The following is a 23426-nucleotide window of genomic DNA, read 5'->3' on the forward strand; positions in this document are numbered from 1 at the left end:
AAAACACAAAAACTTTAATTAGAAAAGATATATGCACCCCGTTGTTCATAGCAGCACTATTTACAACAGCCAAAACATGGAAACAACTAAGTGCCCACCAACAGACAAGTGGTTTAAGAAGATGTGGTGTACTAATATACAATGGAATATTACTCAGCCATAAAAAAGAATGTAATAATGCCATTTGCAGCAACATGGATGGACCTAGAGAATATCATACTAAGTGAAGTAAGTCAGGTAAAGAAAGACAAATATTATATATCACTTACATGTGAAATCTAAAAAATAATACAAATGAATATATATACAAAACAGAAACAGACTCACAGACACAGGGAACTTATGGTTACCAAAAGGGAAAGGGCGGGAGGGAAGGAATAAATTAGGAGTATGGGATTAACAGATACAAACTACATAAAATAGATAAGCAACAAGGATTTATTGTATAGCACAGGAAACTACATTCAATATCTTGTAAAAACCTATAATGGAAAATAATCTGAAAAAATGTATATATAATTGAATCACTTTGCTATACACCTGAAACACAATATTGTAAATTAACTATACTGTAATAAAAGAAATTAGTTTATATCTACACAGATGAACATCTTTTATTACTAGAGTTAGACAATTTATCACCAGTTTTCTTCCTTTTTATGTATGCATTTGAGACAACTGTTCATATATAGAAGTAGGTGCAAATACAAGGAGCTTTATTATAGTAACGTTCTTCATTTTCTTTAAATCTCTACAAGCTATGTACAAAACAAAAACATAGTTATCAATCAGTAAAAATTAATTTACATTGCCTATCCACTGACAATCCCTTTAAGTCTTCCTTAGCTCTAATGAGAGCCAAGAATTGGAACCACCTGAGCTGCAAATGGCAATCACCGCAATCAATGCAGCCACTCACTTTCTCAGCAAGCACCAGGATTCTGAAGTGCCTGCTTGGTTGCTCCCTAGATGCTTTTCCACCCCCAAGCCAATGCACATAGTAAGATCTAGAACGGGTGAGACTGATGGCTTTCCTTAACTACGTGTGAAAGAGGAAGAGTGAAAGGAGAAGTTGGAAAAGAGAACCTACAGACCACTGGCATATTCTCAGGCAGATCAATTTCAGGAAAACAAACATATGGAAACTGAGACTCTGGTATCATTGTTCCTGTTACTCCTGGGAATGCCACCATATATGCCCAGGGAAATATTTACCCCAGGTTGAAAACAGGTGGGATAGGTGAAAGGGGTAACACCTGGTTTTGAGATAGAGAAATGCTAACTGTAGATGGTTGAGAAGTACCTGAGAGACAGATGCCTAGCCGAGGTGGCAATGATATTCTGAGCATATTTGTGAACTATTTAGCATTTCAGAGATTCCCAGAAATATTTGGTGACGAAAACTGGATTTCTTGCAGTCAATATGATGGTATCCCAGAGTATTTGACCATGTAAATGAAATAGCATCCAATTTTTAAATAAGAGGAAAAAGCTGTTCCCCCTATCATCTCATGAATCACCCAAAAGCAACAAGGAAAAGAAAAACAAAAAGGCAAACTCCATCTTCAATAAAACCACAAGATATCTATAACTCTGAGCACAATATATGAAGTGTGGCTTCCATATGCACTGGAGGTAAAATTGGGGTGTGGGAAGACACCAACTCAAGATGCACAGGACTGCAAATGAGGAGAAAAAAGGTAGTACATGCACCTTGGGATATACTGAAGAAATATGCAAAAGAATAAAAAGATATTGAAAGGTATACCATGTTCTTGACATGATAACAATTTCAACATGATAAACATGATAACAATTTCAGCACTTTCTTAATCTTTATTTTTATATGATCCCAATGAAACTACCCATAGGATTTAAAATTAGAGAAGCTGACTCAAATTTTCCTATGGGAGAAAGAAAAATCAAGAACAAACAAGGTTCTAAAAGGGGAAAATAATGAGGAAAAAGTGCTATAGAAGATACTTACCCAAATAATGAAGCTAGAGTAATTAAACAGTGTGGTGCTAGTACATGAATAGCCATAGCAACAAAATAGACTAGAAAGTCCAGAAATAGACCAAAAAAAATTTTTAAAACCATACAGGAATTATAATAAAGGTGAATTTTCAAATCAGTGGAGAAAATATGGATTATTTAATAAATGGTGTTGGGACATCCGGATAGTAAATCCGGAAGAAGGAAACACATTTGGATTAATATCTCATATTATATAATAGAAAAAATTCCAATTTGATCAAATATTTAAATTTTAAAACCAAAATCATAAGAGCATTAGGGAAAAAGTGGAAGAACATTTTAATTTTTTTTAAATTTATTTATTTTTTTTTAAATTTTTTTTCAACATCTTTATTGGAGTATAATTGCTTTACAATGGTGTGTTAGTTTCTGCTTTATAACGAAGTGAATCAGTTATACATATACATATGTTCCCATATCTCTTCCCTCTTGCATCTCCCTCCCTCCCACCCTCCCTATCCCACCCCTCTAGGTGGTCAAGAACATTTTAAAAATCTCAAAGTTGAAAAGGTCTTCCTACAGGTGAAGAAAAACCCTGAAGTCACAAAAGAAAACATTGATAAACTCAACTCTGGAAAAAATTAAAATGCATACATGGAAAAACCAACATATATCAAAAGATAAATGAGAAACCTGCATAAGTATTTCCAACTCACATTATATTCAAAAGCCCAATTTCTTTCATGTCTAAGAAACAAAAACGACGACCAAAGGAAAAGAAGCATGAACAAAGCATATCAGAAGATAGTTCACAGAAAGGAAAACCAAACAATTCTAAAAATTAAGAGGTATTCAACCTCAGCCCCAATAAGAAAAAATGCTAATCAAAACTACAAGCTCTGAGTTTTCACCTGTCACGTTGGCAATTAGCAAAAAGTTTGAGAACTTACCAGCGTGACCTGCCAGGCTTTGAGCTGTCTTTCGACTCCATTCCCACCCTTCTAAACTGGGACGCTGGAGCGGAGACTGCTCACCCCATCTCTGCTTTGCCACCTGCCGCCTGCGCAGGCACTGCCAATAGGAGATGCCAGAGGGGAAGAGGGAGGCTGAAAGAGGAAGAAGGGACTAGCTCCGCCCTCTCTGCTTCCTGTGCCGGTCCACGTTAGCCCAGCAACTGTTTCCACCTGCAGCGTCAATGCTTCACCTTTGCAGCAGCAGAATCCTGTTTTGGGTTTCTTCCAGCACTTTAAGATTCAGTCTGACCTTTTCCATCTCAGTGAAGCATCAGTAACCTTCTCAGAAGTCAGGTCCGGGCCCATGGGGTCCCTCCTCCAAGCTCACAGCACCGCTGAATAAAATCCTCCTCCAAAGAGGTCTGCATTTCAATACTGCGAGGTCCCTCCTCTAAGCTTCTAAGTTGATTATTTCAATCTCTTCACTTGCTCCTCCAACCTTACAGATGGCGGCTGCTTTTTGCAATTGCTACCTCCCTGATACCTTAGGATTCTCTTCTTGTTTTCTCTTCTTAACAGCTTTATACCTGTTTAACAATTATCCATATGAAACTCTAAGTAATTGGTATGGCGTCCGATTGGCTGTTAACTGGTACAGTGGCTAAAGGTGTGGAGACACAGGGAGCCTCATACATTATTGGGGAGAATGTTAATTGATACACACGCATACACCCAAGAAAGCTGGCAATTGACCATTAATTTCACGTCTAGGAACTTATCACAGCTTTACTTATTTGTGTGTGAAATACTGTGTATAAAAGGAAATTTATTGTAGCTTTGTTTATATGAAGCAAAAGATTGGAGGGGAAATTAAAGGTTAATCAATAAGGGAATGTTAGATAAATTACAATGTATTCGTTAGTGAAACGTCTTGCAGAAAGTAAAAATACTTTTTTTTTTTTTACATTAAAAAAAAAAGCCAAATCTGTTGGTGGCCTGCAGAAGAGTATATAAGGTTACAGTAAGTCCCCTACATATGAACCTTAAAGTTGGAACTTTCAAAGATGTGAACGTGCATTCGCACATCCAATCACGTAAGTTAGTTCACGTGTCTGGCGTACATTGTCACGTGCATGCATCCTCTACAAGTGGTTGTGCTTTGTGTACTTTGCTGTATTGTATAGGGTACAGTAGTACAGTATCTTTATTTCAAGCCCAGGATGTCTGGAAGCAAGCATCAAAGCAGCAGTGATGTAGCTGGTACTGCTAAGAAGTGCCAAATTATAACGATGGAAACAAAAGTGAAAATAATCGACAGTGGAGTGAGGCCATCACTGTGAATGGGGTTTGGAAGAACCTTTGCCCGCAGTTTGTTCAAGATTTTCCTGGATTTGAGAAGGTGGATGAGTCCAAAGAGATCTTCAGCAACTTAGTGACACTCAGCAAGAAGCTGGAGCTAGATCTGCAAGAGGACAACTTCATTGAACTCCTTGTTGTGCAACATGAGAAGCTTACTAATAAAGACCTGATGGAATTGGAGGCCCAGAGAAAGGACGAAGAGAGACAAGAGGAAGAAGTAACTGAAGAACAGAAGAGATTCATGATGCAGGAAATAGCAAGCGGATTTTCTTTATTTGAGGAGGCACTGTTAGTTTCTGAGGCACAGGACCCGAAAGTAGAACGGTACACGAAGGTTACAGCAGCCGTTCAGAATGCAATCCAGTGCTACCGTGTCATCTATGACGAGAAAAATAGAGCTACTACCCAGACATCACTGGATCGGTTTTTCAAGAGGGTAGATAGAATTGAATCCAGCAAGGAACCAGAACCTGTTCAATCAGCGTCAGGTGTGAGTGAAGTTGCAGCTTGCCCTCCATCTCCTATTGCTGACGATCCTTCAGCTCTACCATCTCCCACCTCCTCTCCCTCCTCCAGTCAGTAAGTCTTCTTGCCTGTTCACTTGATGCCAGCCCCTGTATGCCAGCTGTTGTACTGTAATAATGTACTTTTCAAGGTACTGTACTGTAAGATTAAAATGTTTTCTTCGGGATGTCCCTGGAGGTCCAGTGGTTAAAACTACCTTCTTCCAAAGCAAGGGGTGCGGGTTCGATCCCTGGTCAGGGAGATAAGATCCCACATGCTGTGCAGCGTGGCCAAAAAAAACGTTTTCTTTATTTTTTGTGTTTGTTTGTTTTTTATGTATTATTTGTGTGAAAAGTATTATAAACCTAAAACAGTACAGTACCATATAGCTGATTGTGTTAGTTGGGTACCTAGGCTAGCTTTGCTGGACTTACAAGCAATTGGACTTTACAAACGTGCTCTCAGAATGGAACTCTTTCGTATGTGGGACTTACTATAGTCCCACTTACTAATTTTTACTTTGTTGCTTGTTGTGGTGTTATATCCAAAATATCGTTGCCAAGACCAATGTCAAGGAGCTTTTTCTCTATGTATTCTTTGAGGGGTTTTATGGTTTCAGGTCTTTCATTTAAGTCTTTAATCCATTTCAAGTTAATTTTTGTGAGTGGTGTAAGATAGGGGTCTAATTCATTCTTCTGCATGTGGCTGTCTAGTTTACCCAATACCATTTATTGAAAACACTATCCTTTCCCTACTGAGTGTTCTTGGCTCCCTTGTCAAATATTAGTTGACTGTACACTCGAGGGTTTATGTCTGAGCTCTCATTTCTGTTCCATTGGTCTATGTTTCTATTTTTATGCCAGTACCATACTCTTGATTACTACTGCTTTGTAGTATAGTTTGAAATCAGAAAGCATAATACCTCCAGTTTTGTTCTTCTTTCTCAGAATTGCTTTGGCTATTTGGAGTCTTTTGTGGCTCCATACAAATTTTAGGTTTTTTTTCCTATTTCTGAGAAAAATGCCATTGGAATTTTGATAGGGATTGCAATGAATCTATAGGTGGCTTTCAGTAGTGTGGACATTTTAACAAAATTAATTATTTCACTCCATGAGCATGGAATGTCTTTTATTTGTTTTAATTTCTTTCATCAAAGTTGAGTACTTTTCAGTGTACAGATCTTTTTCCTCCTTGGTTAAATGTATTTTTTTTTCCTGAATAACTTTACTGAATCAAAGATGGGTCACTAAGGAAATATATAATTATAACATGGTTAAATACATTTCTAAGTTTTTCATTGTTCTTGATGCTATTGTGAATGGGATTTTTTGCTTTCTTTTTATATTTTGTTAATATATAGAAACACAATTGATTTCTGTATGTTGATCTTGTATCCTGCAACTTTACTGAATTAATTGACTAGTTTGAATAGTTTTTTGGTGTAGTCTTTAGAATTTTCTCTATATAAGATCATGTTATTGCAAACAGACAGTTTTACTTCTTTCTTTCCAATTTGTATGTCTTTTATTTCTTTTTCTTGCCTGATTACTCTGGCTAGGACTCCAGTACTATGTTGAATAGAGTTGGTGAGACTAGGCACCTTTGTCTTGTTCCTGATATTAGAGGAAAAGCCTTCAACCTTTCACTGTTGAGTATGATGTTAGCTCTGAGGTTGTTATATATGGCCTTTATTACGTTGAGGTATGTTCCTTCTATGCCCTATTTGCTGTATGTTCTTTATCATCATGCGTTTTCTGCATCTGTTGACATAATCATTTGATTTTTATCTTTCATTCTGTTTGTTTTTCTCATTGATTGGTTTGCATATGTTGATTTGCATACTGTGGCATATTTGCATCCCAGGGATAAGTCCTACTTGATCATATTGTATGATTCTTTTAATGTACAGTTGAATTATGTTTGCTAATATTTTGTTGGGAATTTTTGTATCTATATTCATCAGAGATATTGGTCTGTAGTTGTTTTTTCTTTTTTTTCTTGTAGTATCTTTATTTGGCTTTGGTATCATGGTAATGCTAGTCTTGTAAAATTAGTTTGTAAGTGTTCCTTCCTCATCAATTTTTTTTGAAGTTTGCAAAGGATTGACATTAATTCTTTAAATGACTGATTGAAATAATTGATAAATCATCTGGTCCTGGGCTTCTCTTTGGGGAGTTTTTCAGTTACCGATTCAGTCTCCTTACTCATTATTGATCTGTTCAGAGTTTCTATTTCTTCATGATTCAGTTTCAGTAGGTTGTATGTTTCTAGGAATTTATCCATTTCTTCTAGGTTATCCAATTTGTTGGTGTAAAATTGTTCATAGTAGTAGCTTATTATCCTTTGTATTTCTGTGGTATCAGTTGTAATGTCTCCTCTTTCATTTCTGATTTTGAGTCTTCTTTTTCTCTTAGTCTAGCTAAAGATTTGTCAGTTTTGTTTATCTTTTCAAAAAATTAGTTTTTAGTTTGTTAGGCTTTTCTATTGTTTTTCTGGTCTCTAGTTTACTTCTGCTCAGATTTTTGTTATATCTTTCTTTCTCTTAACTTTGGGCTTAGTTTGCTCTTTTTGTTTTTGTCAGTTCCTTTAAATATAAACTTAGCTTATTTATTTGATATATTTCTTTCTTCTTACTGTAGGCATTTATTTTTATAACCATCTCACTTAAAACCGTTTTTGCAGCATCCCACAGATTTTTTTTTTTTAAATCAGAGTATAATTGCTTTACAATGTTGTAAATGAAGTACAATGAAGTCAATCAGCTATATGTATTCTGCTGTACAACGAAGTGAATCAGCTATATGTATTCATATATCCTCTCCCTCTTGGACTTCCCTCCCATCCTCCACATCTAGATCATCACAGAGCACCCAACTGAGCTCCCTGTGCTATGCAGCAGGTTCCCACTTGCTATCTGTTTTACACATTGTAGTGTATTTGTGTCAAACCTAATCTCCCAATTCATCCCACCCTCCCCTTCTCCCACTGTGTCCACATGTCCATTCTCTATGTCTGTGTCTCTATTCCTGCCCCGCAATAGGTTCATCTGTACCATTTTTCTATATTTCACATATATGCATTAATATATATTTGTTTTTCTCTTTCTGACTTACTTCACTCTGTATGACAGAACCTAGGTCCATCCATATCTCTACAAGTGACCCAATTTCATTCCTTTTTATGGATGAGTAATATTCCATTATATATATATATATACCATATCTGCAGCATTCCATATGTTTTAGTATGTTATATTTCCATTTTCATTTGTCTCAAGGTATTTTCTGATTTCCCTTTGACCCAGTGGTTGTTCAGGAATGTGTTGTTCAATTTCCATGTATTTGTGAATTTTCCAGCTTTCCCTCTGTTACTGATTTCTAGTTCCATACCTGTGTGGTTGGAAGAGAGATAGTTGGTATGATTTCAATCTTTTAAAATTTGCTAAGACTACCTTTGTGATCTACCATATGATCTGTCCTGAAGAATGTTCCATGTGTGCTTGAGAACAATGTGTATTTTGCTACTGCTAGATGGGATGTTTTATATATGTCAATTAGTTCTATTTGATCTAAAGTATGGTCCAAGTCCAACATTTTCTTATTGGTTTTCTATCTATATGACCTATCCGTTGTTGAAATTAGGGAATTGGAGTTTCCTACTATTATTGTATTATTGCCTGCTGCTCTCTTCAGATATGTTAGTACTTGTTTAATATATGTTGGGGCTCCAATGTTGGGGGTACATATACATTTATAATTGTTTTATCTTCTTGATGAATAGGCACCTTTATCATTATATAATGACCTTCTTTGTATCTTGTTAGAGTTTTTGGCTTAAAGTCTACTTTGTCTGATATAATTATAGCTACCCTTGCCCTTTTTTGGCTTCATTTGCATAGAATATCTTTTTCCATTCTTTTATCTTGAGCTTATGTGTGTCCTTAAAGCTAAGTCTCTTGTTGGCAACATAAGTTGTGCCTTTTTAAAAAAAAAAAAAATCCATGTAGCTACTCTATGTCTTCTGATTGGAGAATTCAATCCACTTACATTTAGAGTTATTATTGATAGATAAGGACTTACTAGTGCCACCTTATGAACTGTTTTCTGCCTATTTTGAAGTTCCCTTGTTCCTTTCTTCCTCTCTTACTGCTTTCCTTTGTGAATTGATGATTTTCTGTAGTGGTATGCTCTGAGCTTCTCTTTATCTTTTGTGAATCCAATTTAACTTTTTATTAAAAAGTTAATTACCATAAGGCTTACATAAAACATTTTATAGATATAATCATCTATTTTATGCTGATAACTAAACTTTGATAGTATATAAAACTCTACCCTTTTACTCCCCTTGTCTTTAATGTTTTTGATGTCACAATTTACCTCTTTTTATATTGTGTATCCATTAACAAATTATTGTAGCTACAGTTATTTTTAATACTCTTGTCCTTTTCCTTTATCCTAAAGTTATGTGGTTAACCCTCCACTATATTATAGTATTAGACTATTCTGAATCTGACTATATACCTACCCATATCAGTGTGTTGCATATTTTCATATGTTTTCATGGTACTAATTAACATGTTTTCATTTCAGCTTAAAGAATTCCTTTCAAGCATTTCTTGTAAGGCAAGTCTAGTGGTGATAAACTCCCTTAGTTTTTGTTTGCCTGTAAAAGTCTTTATTTTGCCTTCATTTCTGAAGGACAGATTTGCCAGGTAAAGTATTCTTGGTTGGCAGTTTTTTTCTTTCAGTGCTTTGAATATATCATCCCACTCTCTACTGGCCTCTAAAGTTTCTGCTGAGAAATCTGCTGATAGCCTTATGAGTGTTCCCTTATAAGTTAACAAGTTTTTCTCTTGCTGCTTTAAAATTCAATTTGTCTTTGATTTTTGATGGTTTTATTATTATGTGTCTTAGAGAGGATCATTTAAAGTTGATTTTGTTTGGTGAGCTTCATGAACTTGGTAATACAAATCTCTCCCCAGATTTGGGATTCTCAGCCATTATTTCTTTAAATAAGCTTTCTGCTGCCTTTTCTCTCTCTTCTCCTTCTGGAACTCTAATAATTTGTAAGTTGGTTCTTTTGATGGTATCCCATAGATCATGTAGATTTCATCACTCTTTTTCATTCTTTTTTTCTTCTTGCTCCTCTGGATAATTTCAATTGATCTGTCTTCAAGCTCACTTATTTTTTCTTCTGCTTGATCAAGTCTGCTCTCTATTGTATTCTTCAGTTTAGTCATTGTATTCATCGACTCCAAAATTTCTGTTTAGTTCTTTTTTATGTTTTCCAAGTCTTTGTTAAATTTCTTATTTTATTCTTGTATTGTTTTCCTGATATTGTTGAATTACTTATCTGTGTTCTCTTGTATCTCTCTGAGTATCTTTAGAACAATCATTTTGAATTTTTGGCCAGGTAATTCTTAGACCTGTTTCTTTGGGGCCAGTTTGGAGGTTTACTGTATTCCTTTGGTGGAATCACATTTCCCTGATTCTTCATGATCCCTGTAGCCTTGCATAGGGGTCTGTGCAATTTAAGAAGCAATCATCACTTCCAGACTCTATAGACTAACTGTGGTAAGGGAAGACTTTCACCTGTGGGTGGGAACATGCTGGAGCATGTTGTGACCTCACGTCTAGTGTTGCAGGGTGCTAACTGCAGGGGACTTTGGAAGCTCTGAGTCTAGGGGGACACAGTGTCTCTTTGGCCCAGGCTGGTGGGGTTCACAACATTGACAACTTTTTGGTTCACTGATCACTGTTGGGGGGTCTGTTGTGGCTGCCAGGGCTATTGTGGTCTTCAGCAGTCTCTCCAGGTCCAGCAGCTAGGGACCAGGGCACACAGTGGTGGTGGCCAGAGCCAATGGTTTGCACACACTCAACTGTGAGGTGCAGCTGCAGGTGCTGTGTAGTGGCAGGGGCCAGTTGCAGACACTCATGTAGTGGTGAGGGCCAAGGCAGGCAGCAAGGGCTGGGGCCAACTGTGGGTGCTGTGGCTTTCAGCACATACTACTGTTCCTGCTGAATCTTGCCACGAGTGCACAGCAGTGGAAGCTGGAGATGGGGGTCAAGTGAGGGGTGTGCAGGTGCACAGCTAGAGGGGCTAGCTTCAGGTAAGCACAGTGGTGCAGGCCAGTGACAGAAGCCAGTGCCTAATTTGGGCCCACAAGCAGCTGTGGGGGCTTTGGCTGTTAGTCGTGCTCTCCTGTGGCTGTACAGTCTCCCCTTGAGTGTGTGCACACAGTGCAGGTTGATGACAAGGGTCAGGCTGGCAGCACGCAGGTGCACAGCTGAAGGAGCCAGCCCCGAGTGCATGCACGATGGTGGTCAGCCATAGGGTGTAGAGGATGGCATCTTACACTTGTGCATCCTCAGAGGCCTGGGCTGGCTCCTGTTGTGGTTCCCAGGCTCTGGCAGGGGCAGGGAGGGACCCAGATAGTTTGCATGAGCAAACACGAATACCTGTGGGGCAAAAGCTGCTAAAATCTGCAGTGGTTCCACTGCAGCTGTGCTGGTCATTGGTTCCTTCTTCTTTGGTAAAAGCTGCTGGGTTTGTTTATAGAGCAGGTCACTGTGAACCACAATCACTCCCACCTCATGGCGGCTATTGGTAGATCCTGCTTTTCTTCCTTGTTCCTAGCCATCTTGACTTTGCTGGTCTGGGTACAGTGAAAGCCAAGAGGGATCTTTGTGTGATGCCCCCAAAGCCTGGAGAAGCTTGTTGCTCATTCTGCTTTCCCTTTCCTAGTGAGGAGAACTCTTTCTAGCTGGGGAGTTCTCTTTTGGTGCTGAGCAGTGCCAGCCTGGGGAATGGGATGATGCAGGCAAATGAAGCTGTCTTCCTTCTCTTCTTGTGTGATTATTCTCAGGTTTTCTGTTGACTATGTTGCTAAAGTTTCTTAAGTGGACTCCACAGATCTCCCAGAGCTGTGTTTGTTAGTGGATAGCTGTCTAACTGTTGATCTTTGTAGGGGGACAGAGATGGGGTCTCCTATACCAGCATCTTGATGATGTCATTCTCACAGTTTGTTTCCTACTCTGGTATTTAACCAAAAATTGATCTTAGCCATTGGTTTAAAGATGATTTTATATAGTATAATAACCAATTAATGTTTTATTCCTACTTTGCAAAGAGATGAAAAATTCAGGAATGGATGTTGAATTTCCTGAATCTGGAGTGAACAGATGGACAGTCTGGGCATTTATGGAGGTTGTGATAGGTAGGTATACAATATGGTGTTGACAGCTCAAGCTGGTTGGTGCTCCCCTTTCTCTGCCAGCTCCTCCCCATACCACGAGGCCCAGAGACAGGCAATCAATTCCACTAATTCTCAGCTTTCCTTTCTAACAAATGGAGGCCAGAATAGAACTACCTCACTGAGTTCTCCTGAGAACTAAATGAGATGAAGCGTGTACAACACTTAGCATGAAGGCTGGCACATAGTAAATGCTCTAACTTAGGCCAATTATTATTTATATTGTTAGTTGTTTTTTAACCTATGACCTTTTATTATTAAGAATTGTGTTAGCAGATTGTCTAATATTTGATTCTTTACTTTACAGACCAGAAACATGAAGCAGAAAGAGGTCAATAAAGGGACATGCTTGGCTGGCTGTGAGGAAGAGATGTGACCAAAAGGTAGTTCTGGAGGCTCTATCAGCCCTTTCCCTATGGCTAGATCATTTTTCTGCTAAGGCAGACTGTATTATAAATATACACCTCAGGACCACAAATGCACTGTCTGCTGTGTCACACTCATCTGGATTAACTTAATATGCTTGGAGTCTTGTCCATATTTTTCTATCCTCAGTTTTCCAACAAATTCATGTCAAGCTGCTCTTTTAATCATTTTGCAAGCAAAACCTGGCCTTAATGAAATAAAAAAAAAAATAAAAGCAACAGTGCAGTGATCTTATGTTCATTTCTACACCCTTCAGTTGGCAGACGAGAGAGCTGATGAGTGCATCTCCCTCAGCTCACTTTGGAGCTGATCTTAGGGTCCATGGACCTGGGATGAGGGAGCATGGTTAGAGATCCTGGGATGGGTGGCCATGGTTAGAGATCCTGGGATGGGGGGGGGGTCACAGGGCTGATGTGGGCAGGGAGGTGGGGGTGGGCAGAATTTCTGGAGGAGTTCCATCAGAAGACAGGAGGAGGAGGTAGGGAGTTAGAGATCAGGCTGAATATAGGGCAAGTACTTGTCAGATCCTGGGGGAGGAAAGCTGTTTGAGGCAGGGCAGCATTGCTTTCTCAAGGACCAGCACTGGGAGTGGGCTTCTATATTATGTGGGTATTTAGGAATTCTGGACTGAGTTGGGATGGCTTGTCTCCTCTGTTTCCTCCTCCATCTTCAACTCCCAAACACCAGGAGGGCTGGAGGGGCCCTTTCAAGCCTTTGTGGCAGGCAGAATTCTAAGACGGAGCCCCAAGATTTCCTGCCCCTGGTATACGAGCCCTGCATAATCCCAGGGACTGTGAGTTATTCCTGTGACTAGGTTACATTATATGTCACAGCTGACTTTGAGAAAGGGAGATTATATTGATGGGCCTAACCTAATTACAGGAGACCTTTAAATTTGGGTCTAGAGGTGAGAGAGGGAGAGAAAGAGAAAAGGAGAAGGAGTGAGAAAGAGAGAATCAGAGATTCAAAGTGAGAAGGATTTGATGTGCTATTACAAGTTTGAAGAGGCAGCAAAGAAATGGGAACCTCAGTCCTACAACCACAAGGAACTGAATTCTTCCAACAAGATTGAGCTTGACAGCAGGATTTCCCCTAGAGTATCCAGATGAGAACTCAGCCTGGCTGACACCTTGATTTCAGGTATTAACCTGCAGTACACTGAACAGAGGACCCAGCCATCTGTGCTGAACTTCTGACCTGCAGAACTGTGAGCTAATACATGTCATTTTAACTGCTAGCTTTGTGGTAATTTGTTCTGTGACAATAGAAAACTGAGACAACTTTCTTCACTTTATTTCCTTGGTGATCCAGAACTCATTTTCAACACATTGTTTTGCCTTGTGAGAAATATCTGCCTGATCATAGAACCAACAATGGTTATGTTTCTCCTGAGCAAGTGTGGTCAATTTTCATCACCCTGGAAACTATGAACAGTATAACTATCCTTGTTCCTTTTCTAGCAAGGACCGATTGAACACTTAGAGATCAGTGTGCCTGCTACTGTCACAGGCACACTTAGCTGATCCTGGAGGCCCACTCTTCACTGGCAAAAAGTACATGCTCATGTATTTTGTAACTTAGCCTGAAATCTTTTCTGGCAGGGCATGTGCATGTGTACACACACACACACAATTTTCTTTGTGTTTACAGACTTTTAGGACACTTAGTAGGGGCAAGAAATTGGCAGCTCATGATTAATGATTGAATTCATAGCTTTAAATTTAAAATACCAGGAGAGGTGTTTGGAGGCAAAGAAAAATATATTAACTATATTATTTGGAAATATAGCTACCCTTTCTAAAAATGAGTTTATTCCATTTCCCAACTTTTTGGAAACACATGTGTGTGGATAATACACTTAATACAGCATATAGAATAATTTATGTTCTGTATTATACATGTAAGACTTATCTCTCTAGTTTCCTTGAATGACAACCTCCCCTTAAGTAACAATCCTTTTATGATCCCACGTTCCTTCTGTAACTGCAACCATTTTGTGTGCTGATGCACTGACAGGTCATACTAAAGTCAAACCATGCCAGAATATATTCTGAAAGCCAGGGGGACAGAAGTCGGGGAGGGTGCCACAAAAGTGCATGAAGGGGAGAAATGCAGATAGAGAGGTGAGCCAGGGGCTGCTGTGAGTGTCACAGGGGGAGGCTTGCCCACCATCATCACTCCTGAGGCCCTGGAGAGCCATGGGGAACCTGGCATCTTCTGTTAACAAATTAATCTTTGACAAATGGGGCAACTCACTGCTTCACTACTTCACAGTTGGAGATGTGACCAAGGTTTGCTCAGAAGGCTGAGGATTCCTGAACTGGGAATCTCTGGATGAGAAGGAATGAGCCAGGGGAGGACGGGGAGGAAGGATGCTGTGGGCAGAGGGAAATGCAGCAGCAAAGGCAGGGAGACGCACACCAGCTTGGTGTTTGGGGAGCCACAAGCCCTTCCACCTCCCTGGGCTGGAATGTGTGGTGGCCGTGAGGCTCTGCAGGGGATGGGCAGTTCCATGTTTGGGACATTTTAATTATTTTTGTTTCTTTTTTATTGTGGTATATGTTTAGGAATTTGAACTTTACCATATAGGCAAGAGACAGCCATTGAAAGTTTGGCTTTATTTTTTGGTAAATAACATTTTAATACATATATGTGGAATCTAGAAAAATGGTACAGATGAACCAATTTGGAGGGCAGGAACAGAGATGCAGACGTAGAAAATGGATGTGTGGACACAGTGGGGGAAGGGGGGGTGGGATGAACTGGGAAATTAGGACTGACATATATACATTACCATGTGTAAAATAGATAGATAGTGGGAACCTGCTGTATAGCACAGGGAGCTCAGGTCGGTGTTCTGTGGTGAACTAGATGGGTGGAATGGGGGGGCGGGGCTGGTTAGGAGAGAGGTCCAAGAGAGAGGGGATATATGTATACATATAGTTGATTCACTTTGTTGTACAGTGGAAACTGACACAGCATTGTAGAACACGTATACCCCAATTAAAAAAAAGATAAAATTTAAGAAGTAATATGTACTCACTGAAGACGATCAGAGATGCTCTGGACAGGGGACTGCAAGGCTTAGATTGTGCTCTGAAGGTTCACTGTGTGACAGCCTAGAGGCCACAGTGCAGGGGTTTTCTGTAGGGGCAAAGGGCCTCTCCAGACCAGGGGAGGCAGACCCTGTGGGGGTGGACCAGCATCAATCCTGAAAGCTCCCCAGGTGAGTCTGAAACCCAGCAGGACCCTTTGGGGCTCCTGGGCATGGAAGCTTTTCCATGTCCCCCGTTTCTTGTTTGTAGGGAACAGACTCCAGCCTCCATAACCTTTCCTGAGTTCCAAAGGGCAGATTTGAACAGCTGCTAATCAGGGAAGAGAGGGGATGCAGAGACAAGGTAGGAGCAGTCAAGAAAGAATAGTGCAGCCTTGGGGCAGGGTCCTGGTTCCCCCTCAAGGGATACACATAACAATACCTTTGAGCTCTTCTACAGAACTAAAACCCCCAACAAATGGAAGATGTCAGCATTCTTCATTCCAGAGAAAATCACCTGAGGCCAGATTAAAGGAACCAGAGAAGCTCATCAAGAGAGTACCTGATACCAGATTAAAGGAGTGCAGGCCCTGCAACTCACCCTAATCTTGTCAGCAATGCCACCCTTGAACCATTGCTCTAAAACTCCTCCCTAATCCTCCCGGGTTGGGGGACACAGTTTTTGAGGGGCGCCAGCCCACTGTGTCCCCCTTTGCCTGGCAAAGCAATAAAGCTATTCTTTTCTACTTCACCCAAAACTCTGTCTGAGATTCGATTCAGCACCAGTGCACAAGGCCGAGTTTTTGGCATCAAGTCCAGGGTGGACCCCAGGCTGAGAACCATGAATTTAGAAAGCACAAGATAGAGGCAGAGGACTAATTTGGAGACAGCTGTAATGGTCCAGGCAAACCCTAAAGAGGGTCTTGACAGTATGGTTAGGAGAGCAGAGCGGAGGCTTGTACCATTGGATGGTAAATGGATGGAACTTGGTGACTGATTGGAAGAGGGTGTTGAGGAAAAGAAAGGAGTCCCTTTGGCCAATCTCTTTCTTTGCACTCTCTTTAAATTTAGCATCTCTTTTTTACAGATTATGAACTTCCTCAAAATCACTGTCTTTCAGACGCTGGTTTTTTCCTTTACCACCAGCAAGTCCAGCTAAGGATGGAGGAGTGACAAGAGTTAGGTCTTTGCATCTAAATCTATGAGGTTGGAGGAAAAAAAAAACTGCTTTAATTCTACTTTTTAAAAACAGCTTTTAAATTAATGAACTGCAAAACCTTTGGGTAAGTTAGATCATAGGAAGTATGTCAGCTGCCTTTCCATCTGGATCAGACAGTCTGTTCAGTGAAAGACAAGGACTGCATTTTGCACAGAGCTCTCTGCAGGCACCCACTCCCTCTGACTGAATAGACAGGCAACGTGAGGGATCACCCGGGGAGGGATGCACACGGTTCATCCACAAGAGTGTGTGGTGAGACTGCAACAATATTTACTCCTCACAGAATGAAAGATGTTCCTGAAAAGATGCCCATAAAATGATTTTGCTTTCATACAAACCATTCCCCCCTCATTGACTTGCTTTAAAATTTCTAAGATGTATTCCCATGGAAAAATATACCTAGGTTCTAGGCAAAATGTGTGTGTCTCTCTCTAGTGCAATGTCTGTCGTCCCGTGACATGGCACAGGGATACTCATCTTCCATGAGAAATTAAGAAAAGCCCACTAAGGTCCACGGATGGGCTTGCTGTTAGCCCCCAGGCAACTCTGCCACCTCAGGGCCCTCATCCCCTCACAGCAGCAGCTGCCTTACCTCCAAATGCATCGTGGAGGCTCCTGCTCCCTAAAACTTGCTGGGTCACGTGATGAGTGGGTACCTCCCCTTCTCTCAGATGGCAGGAAAATTCTTGCTGTTTCATTAAATACCAGTCAGCATCCAAGAACCTCATACCGACCCCCTCTGCCTTTCCAGGGGCTGTGTGGGAAGCCGAGGTCCACCCTCTCATTGCCTACATTGTGATTTTCTAAGACAAGGTCTCTAAGCAAAAGATGCACTTGGGCACTAGAAATAATCTGTAGTACTTCTGACCTAGTTCTTTTCCCACATATATTTGTTAAACTATAATCCACAGTTCAGGCATCATTTTGAACTACTCCTCGTTCATCCATCCATCCATCCATCCATCCATCCATCCATCCATCCATCCATCCATCTCACAGGTACTATTCTTGGGGCAGTGAATTCCTTTAAAGAAAACATCTTGAATGAAGGAATTAAACCCTTGATTATGGGTAGCAACTCATTATTTTTGGCACTTTCAACCTTTCTGTATATTGTTTAAATATGCGTTTAGCTTCACTGAAATCTATGTATTCTGCAACCAGAGCGGTGGAGGAGACCCACAGAGAAACAGTTACAGGGTCAGCTCATGAGACTCATCATACAAATCAATCCTTCCTGTATCCTCACTACATGCTGGGCAAATGCTGAGAGCATCCCTGGCATTATTTCCTCTCATCCTCAGACAACCTTTTAACAGTCTGATGAAGCGTGTCCTATTTTTATCACCCATCTATATTGCTGTAGATTCAGAAATTGAGCCTCAGAGAAGTTCAAGGCCACCAAGTTAAGTGGCCAAGCCAGGGCCTGGACCCATGCCTATTGGGTACAAATGTTTTATGGAGGGCCTACCACATGCCAGGTATTGTTCTAGCCAGTGCTGGGAAACAGCTCTGAATAGGACAGCCAGGTGCATCCTTGACCTTAGAGGCTGTACTTTAATAGGAGGAGCAAACGCACAGAAATTACACCATGAGCACCACGAGTGAAAACAAAGCATGATGGAGCCTGGAGACTGACTGCAGGTGGGTGGAGACGGTTTTACATTGGGTGGTTATGGAGGCCACTCCGAGCAGGCCTTTGACATTGAGAAAAATCCTAAATGAAGAGGGGGAGTACACCATTTCAGTACCTGGGGGAAATGTTCCCAGCATGAAGTACAAAGGCCCTGAGGGCACACTGGGCTTGCTGTATTCAGGGGTGGGAAAGACAACCAGTGAGGCTGGAAATAAGTGGAAAAGGAGGAGGCAGCAGTAGGTGGGAGCAGCCCATCTAGGACTTGAAGGCTATGGAAAGAATGTTGTATGAAAAAAGCCAGTTTTGAGCAGAAATGTTACGTGATGAGATGGGAAAGTTCCACCAGAGAGGAGAATTGACTATGCAGGAGACAGATCTCAGGATGAGAGTTTCTTAGAAGGCAAGATGGGCTAGGATCCTGCGCACAAATAGAGAGGTTGACCTGAGACGGTGGGAACAAGAAAGAACAGAGCCTGTGACTCCATGTACAGGCAGGTTAGCAGAGTGGGTAGTGCTGAGGCAAGCTGGTTGGGTTCTGATGGCCTCCATCGTCTCAGCGAAGGAAGGCAGGTCATCAGCTGACGGTGGAGAGGGGACAAGTGCTATAGGTTCGAGGAAAAAGAAGAAACTATGAAATAGCCTTCTTTAAATGTGGGAAAGGTGAGTGCTTCCTGGAAGTGCTAAAGGGCCCTTGAGATTTGTGGTCAGAAAGATTCTGCTGCTGCCTAGAACAAGTAAAGGGTAGACAGAATTGGGTTTAACCAAGGTTGGACTTTGCCAGGTGAGAGTGACAGAGAGATAAAGGGGCAAGTTATCTATGGAGGAATCTCAGCTCAGGAGGGAGGTGAAACATGGGTGCAGTCATGTAGTTAAGATCAATAGACTGCGGGCAAAGAAGTGAGCTGCAAAGGGGGGAGATGATGGTCCATGAGTGGTGTACTTGGATCTGAGAGTTTGGAAGCGACGCAGTCATTGGTGTTGGGAAGACCTCGAATAGAACCACGGGAGTCGACGGCTGAGGTAGGTTGGCCTTAGGAACTGAGAAGCCAGAGCGTGGGATGGATCGTCCCTTTTATATGAATACAGAAGCCATCAAGAATCATAACAGAATTATCTCTTAGCTGCATATTATAGTACCAGTCTGGGTAATAAGAACAGTAGTCACTGATATTTGCTCATGCTCATATACAGGATCAGACTCGCGGAGGACAGAACTCCGGACCCATAACTACTACTTCTGGACCTTAATTCTACATGAGTAATCCTGAAGGTCAGGAGTATGAACTCATTTTCTGGCATCTCTGTTTTACTGTTTGGGAAATACAGGGCAGTGGGGTATTTTCTCTAACATTTGGCAACAAATGCTTGCTAACTGAATGAGAAACGCATTAGTCCCATTTTAATTTGCACAACCCAAGTAAGAAGAAAGATTATGAGAAAATGGTATTACCCGTTACTTTATTCCATTCTTTATCTGTATTATTCAAGAAAGGATTCTAAGAGTGGCAACTGAGTGTAAAAAGGAATAAGGCAAAAAATGCCCATGTAACTGTTGGGTTTGGGTATCCAACTGGCCTGAAAGGGTCCCTTTCTCCCCCTTCAAATGCCCACAGCTAGGAAGTCCGAGAGCAGGGATTTGAATCCAGTTCTGTTTGACTTCAGTGTGATCTTCACTTCCTACTCTTATTAGTCCTACAAGGTGGACTAATAATTAGTCCAACAAGGTAGACAGCATGTTTGTGTGTGTGCATCCCCTCCCCCACCCATAAGCAATAATTACCCCCATGTCCTACACCTGGAATGGAGGTTGTCCATACTTTCTTTTCAGTTCAAAGTATTTCAACAATGCATAGTTGGGATGTCTGAGGGCGCAATGCAGAATCTTCCTAAGGCAGGTTATCTGAGAGAGCTCCACCCATAAACCACAGGATTGTTTCAGGTTATAAATAACTCTTTGAAAAGTTAGATTCTCCTGCCTGAATAAACCTCCTCCTTGACAAGTCTCCCCCTTTCCTCACCAGTCGTCACTGTGCACCCAGGAAAGCAAAATCACCTCAGATTGGCTAAGTCCTTAAAAAAAGGCAACTAAAGAGACTTAGAAATTGCTAGAAAGGGTCTAGAAAGAAAAAGAATAATGACTTCAAGTAGCTAGATTCAGAAAAAAAATCTTAGGTTAATGTTGCCAATTCTAAGCAAGCAAGATTTTGTTTTTAATCTGAAAGTGTAACAGGCAAATAGGCTGATAAAATTAGAAAGGCTCCAGTTAAACTCAGGGAACTCTCTAAAACAACCTGTTAGTGACTGCGTAAATGAATCTAGTTGGGTGCACAAATAGCCGTACCCATAAACTGAAGCATTAACGCTAAGGTTCTACTAACCTCCTCTGAAATGCAGTCCTCTTTAGGTTCTGACAGAGCAGCCATTTTTCGTAAAAGTTAGTTGCAGTCAAGAACGTGGGCAGGGAAATGGTCCACAGCCCCGGCGGAGGTATAAGAAGATTCCGAGGGTCAGACTCTGCTTTGGATCCTAGGACTGCCTGATAATTCTGACTTCCCCTTGGCTGAACACAGACAGGGGCCTTTACACTCTGGCATATGCCTGAGGACTTCACTCATTTAAGGGCTTCTGCTACCTTTGCTAAGAGCAACACAGGAAAACTCCAAAGGAGAAAAAAATTATCTCTGTGCATCAGAATGCACGGGTTTGCTCCTGAGTTTTGGGACTCCTTAATGAAACAGCCCTGGAGAAGACCCCTGATCTAAAAGTGTGGGCCCTGACTCCAGGGGCAGCCAAAGTACCTTAAATCCGGGGCCCAGTTCAGGTGGTTGAAACGGGTAGGACCTAATGATCTACCAGACACAAGATTAATTATTGTGAGGGGCAGGGAGAGCAACAAACCCTTGAGTAAGCACATTTGATGGTTCTGCTCCTCAGGTCAGTCTTGTAGGTCGTGTGTTTTGAACCAAAGAAATGAGGAGAGCAGAGTTAATCTGCTCGTTAGTCAACCTGAACTTTGCTCTCCTCATAGACCAAGAAAGACAAAAGCACTGATGTCAGTTCGCTGTACAGGATAACGGTGGAACTCTTAATTAGGTCTGAAATGTGGTGGGTGTAATGGAGGGTGGCCCTCTGGGTGGGGGGAGGAGACCACCTGGGCTGCCCTCCTCTCCAGCTGGCATCTCAACCTGTGTGGGCAGGGGGTTACCTTCCTGCTTGAGGTGGGGAGGACCTGGGCCCTACCTGCCAATCCCAGGTATCTCTGACCTACTGAATGCTTGATACTCTGCCTTCATTCACTCTGCTCATAGGTCAGATTTAATTTACTATGTCAGCTCCGTGAGGTCCTTGGGAAGGAAGAACTTACCTTCTCTCAGACTCTTTCCCTGAAGGAATGTTTTTCCCAGAGCGTGACTGCTGAGTTGAACACTTGAGCTGAAAGGTGCAAATCTGGAATCAGCATCTTTATAATTTGAGATTTCTTATCTTTCAGTGAAATGTTAATAAAAAGTGTTTTTATAGAAAGGCCATTTAGGGTTTAAACCAGAGTGTTTTCAGCCAGACTTTTGTCAACCTGACGGCCATTTATCGGACACTTTCTGTGTAAAAGCCACTGTGCCAGTGGCCCGGAGGGTCCACGGAGCTAGGTACTGGCTGGCCACCCTCTCACTGTGACACTTGTTAACCTTATTCGAAATGCTGGCTCCAAGGCCAGAGTCAATCAAAAGTCCCTCCTTTCTGCAAGTTCCTGAGGCTCTTTGAGTAGTAGGATTATGAGTGATATTTTTCTCTTTGTTTATAAATATTTCCAAAGAGGATATATTATTTGTGTATTTTTTAAGTGTTAAAAATGGTGACATCCTATATACTTATTTTGGTCCTCATTTTAGTTTAAAAAATCTCTAGTGTTTCATGGTTAAGTATTGTAATGGATGAGTATATGTTTGGTTTGTTGGATTGTGTAGGAATGATCAAGTTCATGTAAATAAAAATAAAATAAAATAATATAAATATAACTGTATATAAACATATATGTGTATATATATGTATGTGTATATTTATATTTACATGACCAGGGAGACAGGACTGGCTTTTTTAGATCAGGGGTCTTCTCCAGTGTTGTTTCATTAAGAGTCCCAGAAAATTAGAATCAAATCCTGTGTGTGTGTGTGTGTGTGTGTGTGTGTGTGTGTGTGTGTGTGTGTCTAATAACAGTTAAAAGAGATAGATGAATGATTATTCCTGGAGCACAGAGACTGCAGCAGATGCCTGGGGTAGACTTTGTCAAGTCAACCCAACGAGACAGTGGGTCTCTGTTATGGACTGAATTGTGTCCCCCTGCCAAATTCATATATTTAAGCCCTAACTCCCAATGTATTTGGAGAGTGGGCCTGTAGAGAGGTAGTTAAGGTTAAATGAGGTCTTTAGGGTTGGGCCCTAATCCAATAGGACTTGTGTCCTTATGAGAAGAGGAAGAGGCACCAGGGATGCAGACACACGGAGAAAAGGACATTTCTGGATACAGTGAGAAGACAGTGGTCTGCAAGCCAAGGAGAGAGGCCTCAGGAGAAACCACCCCTATGGACACCTTAATCTTGGACTTCAGCCTTCAAAACTGTGAGAAATAAACATCTGTTGTTTAAGCTGAAATGAGGCTGGTGGGGAAACTTTATCAGGAAACAACAACTCCAGACTCAAGACCCCAAAATGCCACGTTAGAGTGAACTTTGAACCTCTTCCCCTAAAACGGAACAAATTTCTTAATCTTGGGCCAGGATGGGATCTGAACTTCCGGGGTGCCTCTTAGGGAGGGGTGACTGTGGGCAGGGCCTGGGTAAATTCTCTAAGAGAGGACGCCTATTGTGGCTGTGACTTCCCTTCCCCTTCTTTCTCTTTTAGATGAGTGAGTCCATCTGATGTGTTAACCAAAATACAAGCGTCTAAATATCACCCTGCTTTAGTTTAATCAAAACCTCAAGGGACTTTTGCTGAAGCTACACGTGTGAATAGCAGGTCCCCACACTCTGGGTTAAATTGGCATAGAAAAAATGAAGGGCTTGATCAGGAAT

The 23426-nt window shown here is 41.1% G+C and overlaps 2 protein-coding genes across 3 annotated transcripts in view; one reads left to right on the forward strand and one right to left on the reverse strand.

Annotated features, from left to right (window-relative positions):
- Window positions 1-23426, reverse strand: part of HECW1 (HECT, C2 and WW domain containing E3 ubiquitin protein ligase 1) — a 467976-nt gene that overhangs the window by 175184 nt on the left and 269366 nt on the right. The gene's annotated exons all lie outside the window — the stretch shown is intronic.
- Window positions 3967-23426, forward strand: part of LOC309632636 (tigger transposable element-derived protein 1-like) — a gene marked incomplete at its 5' end in the record, with an annotated part of 121869 nt that continues 102409 nt past the window's right edge. Inside the window, 2 exons of the mRNA XM_082400400.1 lie at window positions 3967-4024; window positions 4202-7506. Coding sequence (XP_082256526.1) covers window positions 3967-4024; window positions 4202-4872 — 729 coding nt within the window. The 3' untranslated portion in view covers window positions 4873-7506. The remainder of the gene's footprint in view (window positions 4025-4201; window positions 7507-23426) is intronic.

The sequence above is a fragment of the Balaenoptera borealis genome, assembly GCF_965194805.1.
Source record: "Balaenoptera borealis genome assembly, chromosome: 7".
In the NCBI taxonomy this organism is placed as follows: Eukaryota; Metazoa; Chordata; class Mammalia; order Artiodactyla; family Balaenopteridae; genus Balaenoptera; species Balaenoptera borealis.